At 46.3% G+C, this 14525-nt stretch overlaps 1 protein-coding gene across 1 annotated transcript; it reads right to left on the reverse strand.

Moving 5' to 3' along the window:
* Positions 1-5: 5 nt before the first annotated feature.
* LOC130134001 (troponin I, fast skeletal muscle-like) lies at positions 6-6115 on the reverse strand (the record flags this gene model as incomplete). Its single annotated transcript, XM_056302143.1, has 6 exons — positions 5986-6115; positions 4558-4593; positions 4337-4373; positions 1756-1884; positions 113-202; positions 6-23 (listed from the first exon to the last, which is right to left on the reverse strand). Coding segments are annotated over exons 2-6 (285 nt in total), but the record flags the coding sequence as incomplete, so codon positions are not given.
* Positions 6116-14525: the final 8410 nt, after the last annotated feature.

The following is a 14525-nucleotide window of genomic DNA, read 5'->3' on the forward strand; positions in this document are numbered from 1 at the left end:
ACTTTGATCTTCAGGTCATCGATCTGTAAACGAGGAGACGGTCAGGCGTGTAATCGCACAGCCCCCACACTTTACGAGAATGATGTTGCGTAATGCTGCTTTGGCAACGCACCTCCTTATCAGCCTTGCCCACTTTGGTAAGGATATCATACCTGTCCTCATCAATTTTGTCAATGGCTGCATGCAGCTGTTTGCATATGTTCTGTGGGGAAAAATACACACTCTTTGTTATTCGATTACAACTCATCGCTGAACAAGATACTCCAACAAAACTTAACTCACTGACATTTAAAACGGTTACAGTGTGCTTCACAATAATGTAGACACAATGATATGTTAAAGTTGTGGATCCAAATCTATCAGGAACACACACAAAGACAACACAAAGACAAAAACACATATCCAAAAACTACAAGAACACTTATCCAAACTAACACACATACAAGGCTCAGCGTTTTCGGTTTTTACTGATTTTCACGGAAAAATACCCAGATTTTTAAAGTGAATTTCACCCGGATTTTATGTTTCCACAGAGCCAAAAGTTGTTCCTCTTCGTGTGAGGTTATGTAACAGTGCCCTCTTGTGGTGAAATTCGGCATGCTGGATGGCTTTGAAAAATAAAAACCGAAAACGCTGAGCCTTGCACATATATCTAAACTAAACAAAAGGAACAAAAACAATCACTGTCCAGGAGAACGAACGCTAGCCAGGAGGACTGTTGGAGCTGCCAGTCTGCATGGACTAGCAGTTAGCTTAGCCTGCCCCGCTTCCCCATCCTGTCAGACCGTCCTCGGTGTTTCATCTTCGGCGCAGCTCCGTGCAGGGGCCGTGGTCCCTGGGCCCACCGGATGCAGCAGACCAAGCTGCGTCAGCCGATCCAACGCTAACTCAAACGCGGGATGACTGTTGGAAATGCTTGTCTGTATGGGTTATGGGTTATAGCTTAGCCTGCCCCACTTCCACTTCCTGTCAGACCACCCTTGGTGTTTCCTCCTTGGGTGCTGATCCGGCAGGGCCATAGTCCCTGAGCCCACCGGATACAGCAGACCAAGCTGTCCCAGCCAGACACCCTTGACACACCTCCCCGTACTCCACACAACGACACCAAGAAGACCACAGTCAACACCAGGCGAGGCCGCCGCCAGACCGCCCTCGGTGTTATCGGAACTGCCGGTCAGCATGGGCTAGCAGTTAGCTTAGCCTGCCCCGCTTCTGAGTCCTGTCAGACTGCCCTCAGTGTTACCTCCTTGGGCACAGCTCCAGGCAGGACCGTGGTCCCTGGGCCCACAGGATGCAGCAGACCAAGCTCTCCCAGCCGATCCAGCGCCAGCTCTCCCAGCCATCAAACGAAGACAAAACTTAGACGTGGACAAAGACACTGCATGGACGGTACTGGGTGAGGCTGCCGCGAACGTGAATTCACGCTGCCATCTTCCCATACCGGTACTGGATGAGGCCACTGCAAACGTGAATTTGCGCTGCCGTCTTCCCACCATCTTCTCGCAATCACTTTTTGCACATAAAAATGCAAAGCAATTTGGTATCAAACAAAAAAATGGACAGAAAAAAAAACAGTAAGAGTGCACATGTGTGTAGAAAGTAAATGTGAACCCTGGTCAGGGTAAGGACACGTGTGTGCGTGTGTGTGTGTGTGTGATGGGCAGCATTGGAGCAGAATCTAGCTCTCGTTTCCACACAGCTCTCATGTCATGTAGGTATTTGTGAAAGGTTAGTGAAGCCTATTCCAGATCTCACAATCAGGGCTGCCTGGTCTCCGCTTGTGTTTGGAGCAGGACAGTGCTCAGCCATGTAGGCTTTCTTCGCAGCAACAAGTTCCTTCTTCTCATTCTCTATCCAGTTAGCAGCGATGGCCAGCATCACACTCTACAGAGCATAAAGGGGAATTGTAGGACTTAGCAGGTTAGCATCAGTAAAGCTGCAGAGAAACACATACAAATGATAAAGACTGATAAATTATACAAAAGGTTGCAAATTTGGTATTGTTTGTTGAACAGATGCTTCCAGTTTTGTAAAAATCTATCTTTTCTTACGGCTCTTATTACCAAAGACTTCTTTAAAGTTTGTGATCATTTCATCTCGCTCTCTGTCACTTCTCTGTGATCAGTGGTCCACTGTTCATATCCCATACTGAGCCTGTATTGTAATCTGGTGCAATGTGTTAGCACAGGCGCTTGGTGTCGTACAGTTGTACTAGACAAGCGTCATAGAAATGCAGTCACTTATTCATTCATGATCATCCTATCTGTCTCCGCATCACCTCTCTATCATCGTTAATCATTCCATCTCACCCTTTCCCTCCTTTATCAACCATCATCTCGAAAGAAGCCGGTCGTTAGAAATGTTCTTCCGATCTACTCTACTGACCTGCTTCTACTGACCATGACTGAAAGGTTGATGTCTATTCTACTGTTGTGCCACGCCGTTTCTTTGGATGAGACCACCCGCTCAAGAGGGTGAAATGCTGGGTGTAAACCTGCACTGCTTCCTGTCAGCTGTAGCGATGGAAATTGGGGGATGAATTGGTTCCCTCTGCACCCTGCCAGCCGCTCTGCTTTGAGTTACTTGAGAATGCCAAAGTACAGAGACGGCCCAGCTGCCACGAGACCGCCACATGACTCATTAACGAGACTCCTAATTGGTAGCTTTGACTTGATCTCCATTTCACCCAGTAGATCTGGAGACTATTTCTGAGTAGCGCCGCATGTGGCATCGGCCCTCACGCTGGACACCACATTCTGCTGTGTAAGAAGCACAGCGGCAGTAAGTGATCGCTTATATGAAGGATCGTAACTGATATCTGGATCAAACTGCTAAATATAAAAGGCTGCAGGACCTTGAAACCCTGAATCCGATTAATCAGGTAAAGGCGACGAAAGAATAAATGAACCGAGTTCCCCTTAGAGATGCTCCTCGACACGAGACGCGGTTGACTTTAGATTAGATTAAAATAGATTAGACGAAATGAAAGTAAAGGCGGGTATTTTTCAAAAAATATCAACTCTCTTTATCAGCCCAAAATCCAAACTGAGCTTTCTGGTCCGGCTAGCTGTCTGGTAATTACCAGTATGTTGTGTTTGTATAGACAAAAGCAGATATTTGACTATGCTAGTCTGAGGCGTCTCACACCAGCCTAGTAAAACCTGATTAAATGAACAATTGTGCGAGTTGTTTTTATCATCCGTTTCTGTTCAGGTCTTTACAGAGTTTCTTCTTCCGGCCCACCAGCCCCTACCAACTCCACACTACCTGGTGTAACTGATAAATAACCTTCATCACTTTGGAAACCTCACAGCTGTTGCAGTGATGAGGCCTTCCAGACAGTTTGTCAGACGGTTTTTGCAGTTAAATTATTCGTATTTAACGTCGGCACACGGTTGTGTTTGAGTTCTTGAAATAATTCTCTGAGGTTGTAACAAGTGCTGAGGCTTCAACGGTTGTGAAACTCAGTTTACGAAAAACAAAATACTGGATCAAGCAAGAAAATGTATCCGGCCAATTACCCCACTATTCCGAGCCGTCCCGGTCGCTGCTCCGCCCCCTCTGCCGATCCGGGTATGGCTGCAGAATACCGCATGCCTCGTGATCCTCCCATGTAGCGCGTGGGAGGATCACGCCATTCCCCCAGTTCCCCCTGAACAGGCGCCCCCGACCGACCAGAGGAGGCGCTAGCGCAGCGACCAGGACACAGACCTACATCCGGCTTCCCACCCACAGCCACGGCCAATTGTGTCTGTAGGGTCCCCTGACCAAGCCGGAGGTAACACGGGGATTCGAAGCGGCGATCCCCGTGTTGGTAGGCAACGGAACAGACCGCTATGCTACCGTGAACCTTTTTTATTAGAAAGAATAAAACAGGAAGAAGAAGAGCAGAGCAGACTGTGTGTCTCCTCTCCAGATGCCACGGATATGCAGACTCTACGCTCCACCTGCTGAACGGCAGAACATGCAGGATGGAACTGAGTCAGGGGACTCAGTTAAACTACGACCTTTTGTATCATTTATCAAACATGGGCTTTATTTCTTTTGGACTATCTGCAAACCGTCACACACACACACACACACACACACACACACACACACACACACACACACACACACACACCCCACACACAGTAAACACACCCCACACACACACACACACACACACACCCCACACACAGTAAACACACCCCCCCCCCCCCCCCCCCACACACACACACACACACACACACACACACACACACACACACACACACACACACACACACACACACACACACACACAGGTCTGGCTCCAAACTCCCCAGCATGTACTACAAAATGGAAAAACAAATACCTTCAGATGATGCTTGCGGCTTGACGTCATCTTCTTGCTGTGAGGAGTGACGGATGAGAAGTCAGACACAACAAACTCCACATCCCAGCACACACTTCACTATATTCACTAGGGAATTTACTACAGCCAAACCAAACACACGTTAAAATAAAAGCACAGCATAACTCCACGAAGCCGTTCGCACAACAAGCATGAGGAGGAGGAGGAGGAGGAGGACTCACTCGTGAGACATGTTGGCTGCTTCTTCACTTCACAACCTGCTGGAAGAGACAAACAGGGCAGAAACAGAACCGCTTGTTAGGACCACGAGGACACATCTGTTCCTGATTAGCGGGGGGGGGGGGGCTTAGATGTCGGTATCGATGCGGACGCCCCTGTGAAATGTGATCTGTCGAGGAGGTGATGGAGATGCGAGTCGAGGGCAGCGGCGGAGCTAAGTTTGGAGGTGGAGGCGACAACGTCAACAAGGGCGCGGGTGATAAGTAACTCTGCAGATGTTCAAACAAACAACATGCGACACGGCCGGCTCGGATTTCCATCCCACGGATCGTTTGGGACCAAAACGCTTACTCCGCGGTATTCACCGTGAAGCTCAAGAGCGGGGCCGGCAGGCTTTGTGCCCCGTCAGCCCCGCTTCAGAGCTATCACCACCGGAACGCATGCGGACAACGCTGCCCGCACAACCGAAATACTTCACGCTGGCAGTACAACAAGGTGTTCCTTGTTGGTTCTCAGACGATGGAGTTATTAAACTGTGAACGATGGCAGCTGCAGGCTGGTTACAGCTCCAGCCAGAGACACTCAGAGCTCCAGCCAAAGGGATGGAGAGCTCCAACCAGAGACACTCAGAGCTCCAGCCAAAGGGATGGAGAGCTCCAACCAGAGACACTCAGAGCTCCAGCCAGAGGGATGGAGAGCTCCAACCAGAGACACTCAGAGCTCCAACCAGAGGGATGGAGAGCTCCAACCAGAGACACTCAGAGCTCCAACCAGAGGGATGGAGAGCTCCAACCAGAGACACTCAGAGCTCCAACCAGAGGGATGGAGAGCTCCAACCAGAGACACTCAGAGCTCCAGCCAGAGGGATGGAGAGCTCCAACCAGAGACACTCAGAGCTCCAACCAGAGGGATGGAGAGCTCCAACCAGAGACACTCAGAGCTCCAACCAGAGGGATGGAGAGCTCCAACCAGAGACACTCAGAGCTCCAGCCAGAGGGATGGAGAGCTCCAACCAGAGACACTCAGAGCTCCATCCCTCTGGCTGGAGCTCTGAGAGTCGGACCTTCAGCAGATGAAGGACTCCACCGTCCACAACACAAACACCGAGTGCAAAGTACAAGCCTAGCCAAATTTGCACACATCAGCCAACACAATAACAAACAAAAACAAAACAAACAAGTAACGTTTAAGTAAGTGATCCACCCTGCTCTCATTTCTAACTTTGCTAATTAACGTGCCCACAGGTCAGAGGTCAAGGCTCTTTATCACTGTAACACGTTACCAGAGGCTGGCCCCAAAAAGACAGACGCAGTCTCTCGCACGTCTTCGCCGTTAAAACAAGACTTGTAACTCGCCGCAGCGGACCCGGTATCGGTTTACCGGCTCAGCCCGTCAAGCACGCAGAGATGGAGCGAAGGAAAGGGTCTCACCTACGAAAAGAAAGACGAGGAGGGCAGCGGAGCCTCGGTGGGAGAAGGGGAGATACTGGCGAGTCGCGGCAAGAGGAAATCACACTGGGTTTATATGGAGGTCAAATTTGGACCCGGGGCTCCTGTTTATGGAAATGAAGGCTCCCCAGACCAATAGCCCGGCAAGCGCCTGAAATATCATCATCCCCTGCCAACGCAGCTCATAAATCAGCCATCTCTAAGCCCCGAGGAGGAGCCCGGAGGCGGGTCGATTAGGGGATGGGATGCCGCTTGGACATTAAAAAAAGAAAAAAAAAGAAAGAAAAGGAGAAAGGGTGGAGAGGGGACAATGATTCTGGCAGAGTTTAAAACCTTCAGCTAATTTCCATTCTTCACCAAAACAAGTAAGTTATGCAGAGTGATTATTTTTCTTTCTTTTCGTCTCGTGGAATTTGGGTGTTAGATGACAGAAGAAGAGACGGACATGGGCTCGCCCACAGGCATCCATTGTCATTTTTTTCCCTCGTTATGAATCTGTTTTGTGTGTTATAGTACATCATAGTCAGAATACTTTATTCATCCCTGCTGATGTCATAAGCAACCGGAGTTACTTGTGACATCAGTATTTGTTGTATCATCCTACAGCCAAACAATACTGGGCAAGCAAACCGCAAGTTCGTTACTGTTCCACTAGTTTTGCCCTGTAATTTCCCCCAAGACATTCATGGCACACAGTGAATGTTTATTTCGTAACTGATGGGCATTATTTCACCATCGATACCCTCCAGTCAGTGTGTTACTTCCCACATCCTCCTTCAGTACTGCAGAAAATACCCTGAACACCTGTTGGATTGGGGGGTCAATGCTCATATTTCTGTTACTTTTGATGAGGATTTCATTTTTAACATGTGCCTGCACGTTGTTTTTAATGACAATAAACTGAATAGAATAATGATAAAGATGATGACGATGATGATGAGGATTTATTTCCAACATGTAAATAAGCAGGCTATAACATACAGATAAGCCATTGCCAGTAATCTGAAGTGATCAACAAATCCGCACGTCAAACTCGGCAAACAAATATCCGTATGCATCGGATTATTTGCTACATGTTGGAAAAAGAGTAGGAGGAAGTATTTTTTTCCTACCCCTTCTCACCTACTCTTAAGTTAATTCAGCTACTATAGATTTCAGAATCCAGTCCCGCTGTACTGTATTGTTCAAATTCAATGCAAGTGGTGCTGCACGATAAAAACTCAACTATTGTGAACAATAAGAGAGAAGAAAGAAAACAAATCCCATCAAAAACACCCGAGAAAGAAGAGGAAAAAAAAAGAACAGAGATGTCTAAAAGTTAAGCATTTAGTGTCAGAATGTGCTGTGACTTTTATAGGCTGTGTTGAAAATTGCATACTGATTGCCAACAAAACACACGAGTAAGTTCAAAATGGCATGTGGCATCCCGGGTGTCCCCCTTTATAGAAGCTGATTTCAGCAGTGGAATACTTTCCACACCAGTTTTCCCAAGGGAAGACTAGCCAAGAGCCAACGCCTCCTCCAGAGCCTGCTCACAGTACAAGGCCCAGAGATAGAGGGCAAAACCAAGTTGAGCTTTGCAGATGCATGATAATGCATCACCCAATTTACCTGGATGGAAGTTGTCTCTCGAGTAAAGTTGACCTCCGACTCTGTGAGACGAGCACAGCAATCAAAAGTTGAATAACACTGCAATGCTTGTGAAAAACTTTTTCGGCTCATAAACAATAGCTGCACGCCTGTGTTCGTCTGTCATGTACATCAATTGGTAACACTCGGACAAAACTGGATTTTGAGGCTTCTGAAAAGGCAGACAAGTTGCAGTCTGCTGTTCCAAACACACCTCTCGCACTAACATGAGAAGCTGCTTAAAGCCAAACCAGCATGCAACAGTCAACAAGGCCCCATGCAGGACAACAATTCACCCATTTGGTACACCTGTAAAGTCTTCTGCCGGTAGACCCTGGCTGCCTCCAGGTTCCTGTGAGTGAAGGAGTGAGAAAAACGGGTTCAAAAAGAGAGAAACTAACCTTTAAAGAGACCTTTACAATGGATTTGAACCAGAGTGCTGAATAAGCATTTAAGAAGCTCACATTTCTATCGTCTATAAATACCATCGAATGATTGGCTTGTCGGGTTAGCATTTCACCTTGGAATGCTAATCTAAGGCATGAATCCGTCCCCAGAAAAGCTTCTACTACTTTCTTTGGCCCCGGCCCTGGACCTGGCCGCAGCAAGGCCTCTCGTATTCATACCCGGGCAATGAAGTGGTGGGCATGATTTCAGGTGCCCCAATTAAAACAAGTTTCCTATTAGACAGCGTTTCCAACCAGCAGGTGACTGGGCCATATATACTTTTCGATGAGACTGTTTTGAATTCCAAAAAGAGAGGATGATCTGCACGGCTACGCTGATTAATGCTGCAACACGGTCAGAGGTTAAGTATATGGAAGAAAAGAAGGAAGAGAGCCACTTTATTTGACATTGCATTCTTACAATGAATGTGTTCTCTGCATTTAACTCATCCTATTGTATAGGAGCAGTGGGCAGCTGCAGCACCCGGGGACCAACTCCAGTTCTTCTTTCCATTGCCTTGCTCAGGGGCACAGACAGGAGTATTAACCCTAACATGCATGTCTTTTTGATCTTGGAAGGAAACCGGAGCACCCGGAGGAAACCCATGCGGACACGGGGAGAACATACAAACTCCACACAGAAAGGACCTGGGACGGCCTGGGGTTTGAACTCAGGACCTTCTTGTTGTGAGGCAACGTTTGTTCAAGGGGAGGTCATTAACAATAAATGCATTTCTCAATTCCCACTTGAGAAATATTTTGATATCTCTTTTAGCTCATAGCTAATTGCTATATGACACATGCTGACAACATCGTAATGAAAATATACTGCAAAATGAAGTATATCTGCTGAGAGTAAATGGGTCTAGTTCTGTGGCCAAAAAAAAAAAAAAAAAAGGAAAAATAGATGTTGGAATCCACCCAACAGCAGCACAAATGGAAAGTTACCAATTCCTGTACTGCTGCTAAAAAAATACTAAACTCATTTAGACATGCTAAAAAAAAACATGAAAAAGTGATTCCATTTGCAAACCTATCTGACTACCCACATCTCTAGGCTGCATATAAAATAAAACTCACTAAATAGGAAGCAGTTTGACTAAAACTATGAAGATCAGCGGGTCAGAGATTGGAAGTGAGCGCTAACAGGCGATGACAGGCATGTCTAAGGTGCAGACATTTCATGGTGATGGAGTTTGAGTCACGCTGCTCACATCGTATACGCCGGAATACCAGAATGGTTTCTGATGTCGCCCTGGGCGATGGAGTGGAGGGGCTTCTTAAATGTTGCACTGCCAGAGAGGGAAGACGTCTGACATCCGTCTGGATCCTCGGGAATGTCTGTGGTGCAGATTTAAGTTGAGATATGCAAGAGAGGCGTGTTCCCTTTCCTCACTATGTAAAGACTGTAATAAATACCAGTAAATGCGTCATCCATTACACAAACATATATATATTATGATTTACATGCATGATATTTGATCTACAGCACTTGGCCGCTTTGCTTAGGCTCGTTGGTTCTGCTCAGCTCTAGGCGTAAAAGTTTAGACATGAGGAATCTGAGAAGGGTCATTCTCGTCTTAGGGAGACTAACCTTGTTTTCTGTTTCCCTTGTTTTACATCATGGCACAAGCTTGTACCTTACTTAAGGAACTCACTGTTAGTGTAACTTTTAAACTTCATGTAAGGAAAGGGGTTCAATGACATGCCCGGGTATTTTCTAGGATCAAACCAGCCACTTTTCAGGAACACGCCAGTCTCTCTGACCAGGACGTCGTGCTGCACAGTCCAGGTTATCATTTCCCCTCAACACACAGCTGTACAGTGCCGACCTGCGGCAGAGGGACTTACTATCTGTCAGATGTAATACATCTAACATCCACATAATCTAATGGACACATGCAACTCTGCAAACCACTTTGCTCCACCTTTTCTTCCTAATTTCATTTCGATTAAATAATCTGTTGGATATTGTCTGTAGCCTGTTTAGACAGGACAGTAGAGAGGAAAGAGGGTTGAGACAGGAAACGGGGTGCAGCAGAGGTTCTGTGCTGGATACAAACGTTGTTGTTGTATCTGACGTAATTGAGTTGAACCATCAGGACAAACTCCAGTTTGTAATGTCACTTTTTTTTTTATCAGGAGGAGGCTGGTCCGGTGGTTTGAAACTAACGTGTCCTAAAAGCCGCAGGTTTGAGTTGTGCAACAGCCAAAGTGCCCTTGAGCAAGACAAGAAATCGTAAACGTCATGCAAACAACAGAACCGATTTCATACATTTCATTAAAGAATTGCTTAATAATATATAAAAATGTAATTTTTCCAAGTCATTAAAATTATGCAGTGTCTGTGTCCACATCTGTGTCTAAGTTTGTCTTTGTTTGATGACTGGGAGAGCTGGCGCTGGATCGGCTCGGAGAGCTTGGTCTGTTGCGTCTGGTGGGCCCAGGGACCACGGCCCTGACCGGAGCTGCGCCCGCAGTGGAAACAGCGAGGGTGGTCTGACAGGACATGGAAGCGGGGCAGGCTAAGCTAACTGCTAGCCCATGCAGACCAGCATCTCCGATAACACCGAGGGTGGTCTGGCGGCAGCCTCGCCTAGCGTTGACTGTGTTTTCAGTGTCGTCGTGTGGGGTGTGGGAAGGTGTGTTGAAGGCGTCTGGCTGGGAGAGCTTGGTCCGCAGTGTCCGGTGGGCCGAGGGACCATGGCCCTGCCGGAGCAGCGCCCAAGGAGGAAACACCAAGGGCGGTCGGACAGGATGCGGAAGCGGGGCAGGCTAAGCTAAGTCTGTTTGTTCTCTTGGACAGTGATTTAGTGATTTATTTATTTTTTTGACACGATGTTGGAATATTTGGATATGTTTTTGTCTTTGTTTTGCACTGTTCATGATTCTTGATTCCTGAAATTACGGTGAATATAAAAATGCCTCTGGGACGCTTTACTATACTTCCAGTTTAAAAGAGATACAAGACCACTCGTTGGAATGGAAAAATGCGTAGCCATCGAACTGCTTAGTTTAAAAACGTTAATACAGGTAGTCTCCGGGTTACAAACGCCCGTACTTCGGAACCGCCCTCCGTAAAGCCTATTCTTTTATAAATCGAGTTACACACAGTGGTTCGTCCCTCGACCCTGAGAGCAGGATAAGCGGTTCGGAAAATTGATGATGGATGGTTCGTACTAACGGAGCGGACGGACTACTTTGCGCGACGCTCAAATCACTGCGCGTTTTAGTCGGTTCGTCGGCCCGAGGAAGAACAACGCCACGCCGGCGTCGCCATTTTAAGTCGGACGGTGTAAGCGTTGGCGTGTGCGTCGTGGTTTGACTTAAAACTGGAAATAATAAAGCGTTCAGAGAGAGCTGGAACGCGCTTATCGTTTTTTCACTTACCCGGTGAGGCGGGCAGGCGGGCCCCGAGCGGGCTCTCGTTTCTTGAGTCAAACGGCCGGCCTCCGCCGATCCCGACCCTGGCAGGCGGGGAGTTTGAAATGTAAGAAATGTTTCTTTAAAATTTTTGTATACCTATTCTCTCTCCCAATTATAAATACTGTACTGTAGTTACATAATTATTATCAATTTATATTTATGATGTTTTAGGAAAAGGACAGGCTCCAGCATCCTCACAGCAGGATAAGCGCTTTGGATAACGGATGGGTATACTAAGACAAACATTTAACTACTTGACGCTAGATGTGAACTGTACGTAACTGTTCCAACTTACATACAAATTCGGTTTACAAACAGACTCAAAAACGGAACTCGGTCATAACCCGGGGACTTCCTGTATTGATGGCCTGGCGGCCTGTCCAGCGCTGTCTCAGCTACCGCTCTTTTTAATTAAATGATTTGTGCCCTGTGATGGACTGGCGGCCTGTCCAGGGTGTCCCCTCCCCTGCTGCCCAATGACTTGCTGGGATAGGCTCCAGCATCCCCGTGACCCTGAGCGCAAGGTGTGCGGTTTGGATAATGGATGGATGGATGGATGGACTTTTAAATTTACAATGAATGAATGTATAAATTCAGTATATCGAGGTCTGATGGGATGCACACAGACACAAAAACATAAAACCAATTAGACATCTGGTCTATTTGGCTTAAAAGTCACTTTGGATTTAAAGGCTGTTCAGCAATAACTCGGCGTTATGACCATCATCTGGGCTATAAACACTGGAAAGCTACTTGTATTTTCTGTTTCATAGTGAGTGAAAAGCCAGAGGGTGTAAAGATGGTCACATAACATAGCAGTGCATGTCTGTTGTGGGGAACAGCGAGGCAAAAGGTGGCAGAGCTCTATGAACGACTTTGCTTGGCAATGCAATAGCAACATGTGAAAAAAAATGTCACGGGAAAAAACCCCAACTCAAATGGTACCAAATCCTCTCACTACAATCCTTCTGTTATGTTAGAATGTAATCGTACATGGTATGTGAGAATAAGTGCATAAATACATATACACTATATGTACAAAAGTATTGGGACACACATCTAAATCATTGAATTCAGGTGTTTCATTCAGACCCATTGCCACAGGTGTATAAAATCAAGCAGCTAGCCATGGAGTCTGCATTTACAAACATTTGTGAAAGAATGGGTTGTTCTGAAGAGCTCAGTGAATTCAAGTGTGGTACTGTCATAGGATGCCACCTTTGCAATAAGTCAGTTCGTGAAGTTTCTTCCCTGCTAGATATTCCACGGTCAACTGTTACGTGGTATCATTGAAAAGTGGAAGCGTTTAGGAACAGCAACTTAGCCACAAAGTGGCAGACCACATAAAGTCACACAGCAGGGTCAACAAGTGCTGAGGCGCAAAGTGCATAAAAGTCGCCAAAGCTCTGTTCGCTCAATAACTGCAGAGTTCCAAACTTCCTCTGGCATTAACATCAGCACAAAAACTGTGCGGCAGGAGCTTCATGGAATGGGTTTCCATAGCCGAGCAGCTGCAAGCAACCCTTACATCACCAAGCACAATGCCAAGCGTTGGATGGAGTGGTGTAAGCACACTGCCACTGGACTCTGGAGCAGTGGAAACGTGTTCTGTGGAGTGATGAATCATCCTTCTCTGTCTGGCAGTCTGATGGACGAGTCTGGGTTTGGTGGGTGCTGGGAGACCGTTACCTGTCTGACTGCATTGTGCCAACTGTAAAGTTTTGTGGAGGAGGGATAATGGTATGAGGTTATTTTTCAGGGGTTGGGCTAGGCCCCTTAGTTCCAGTGAAGGGAAATCTTAATGCTTCAGCATACCAAGACATTTTGGACAATTCTATGCTTCCAACTGTGTGGGATCAGTTTGGGGAGGGCCCTTTTCTGTTCTAGCATTACTGTCTGTGCCCCAGTGCACAAAGCAAGGTCCATTAAGACATGGTTGTGTGAGTTTGGTGTGGAAGAACTTGACTGGCCCGCACAGAGCCCTGACCTCAACCCCATCGAACACCTTTGGGATGAACTAGAACGAAGATTGCGAGCCAGGTCTTCTCGTCCAATATCAGCGCCTGACCTCACAAATACTCTTTTGGATGAATAGGCAAAAATTCCCACAGACACAAAATCTTTCCACAAAATCTTGTGGAAAGCCTTCCCAGAAGAGTGGAAGCTGTTATAGCTGCAAAGGGGGGACCAACTCCGTATTAATGCCTATGGATTTAGAATGGGATGTCGTAAAAGTTCCTGTAGGTGTAATGGCCAGGTGTCCCAATATTTTTGTACATATAATGTGTGTGTGTGTATGTGTATGTGTGTGTATATGTGTGTGTATATGTGTGTGTGTGTGTGTGTGTGTGTGTATATATATATATATATATATATAAAACATTAAAAGAAACACTCTACGGTAGGGAAAGTGCTCAACAAATAAGGAGCAAAATAGTCCAGTGTCACGTAAATTCTTTATGAGACAGTACAAGCCTGTTGCATGCCATATGCAGTCATCAGTTGATGATTGCATATGGCATGAAACAGGCTTGTATTGTCGCATAAAGAATTTACTTGACACTGGATTTTATATATATTATCCAAACTGCTTATCCTGCTCTCAGTGTTGCGGGAATGCTGGAGCCTATCTCAGAAGTTATTGGGCGGCATGCAATAGAAGCCTCTAAATACAGACATACTTTATTCAGATGAACACAGGCATCTAAACTGTAAATATGTAATAACTTCAAATCCAAGGATTTATTTATCTTCGTTAATGATAATGCAGTAATCTCCCCGCCTGCCGCCCAATGACTGCTAGAATAGCCTCCAGCATCCCCGTGACCCTGAGAACAGGATAAGCGGTTAAGATGATGGATGGATATACAGAAAATGTATTTTGCATGAATGTTTTTTTTTTTTTACTTAAGCCTGTGTTACTCTGCATGGTGTAAGACGAAATGAATTTGTTGTGTTAATTCACCTTAAAATAACAGTTAAGATTACAAATGAATTGAAATCTACTCATAAATTGCCAAA

Source organism: Lampris incognitus, unplaced genomic scaffold, assembly GCF_029633865.1.
Source record: "Lampris incognitus isolate fLamInc1 unplaced genomic scaffold, fLamInc1.hap2 scaffold_600, whole genome shotgun sequence".
Taxonomy (NCBI): domain Eukaryota; kingdom Metazoa; phylum Chordata; class Actinopteri; order Lampriformes; family Lampridae; genus Lampris; species Lampris incognitus.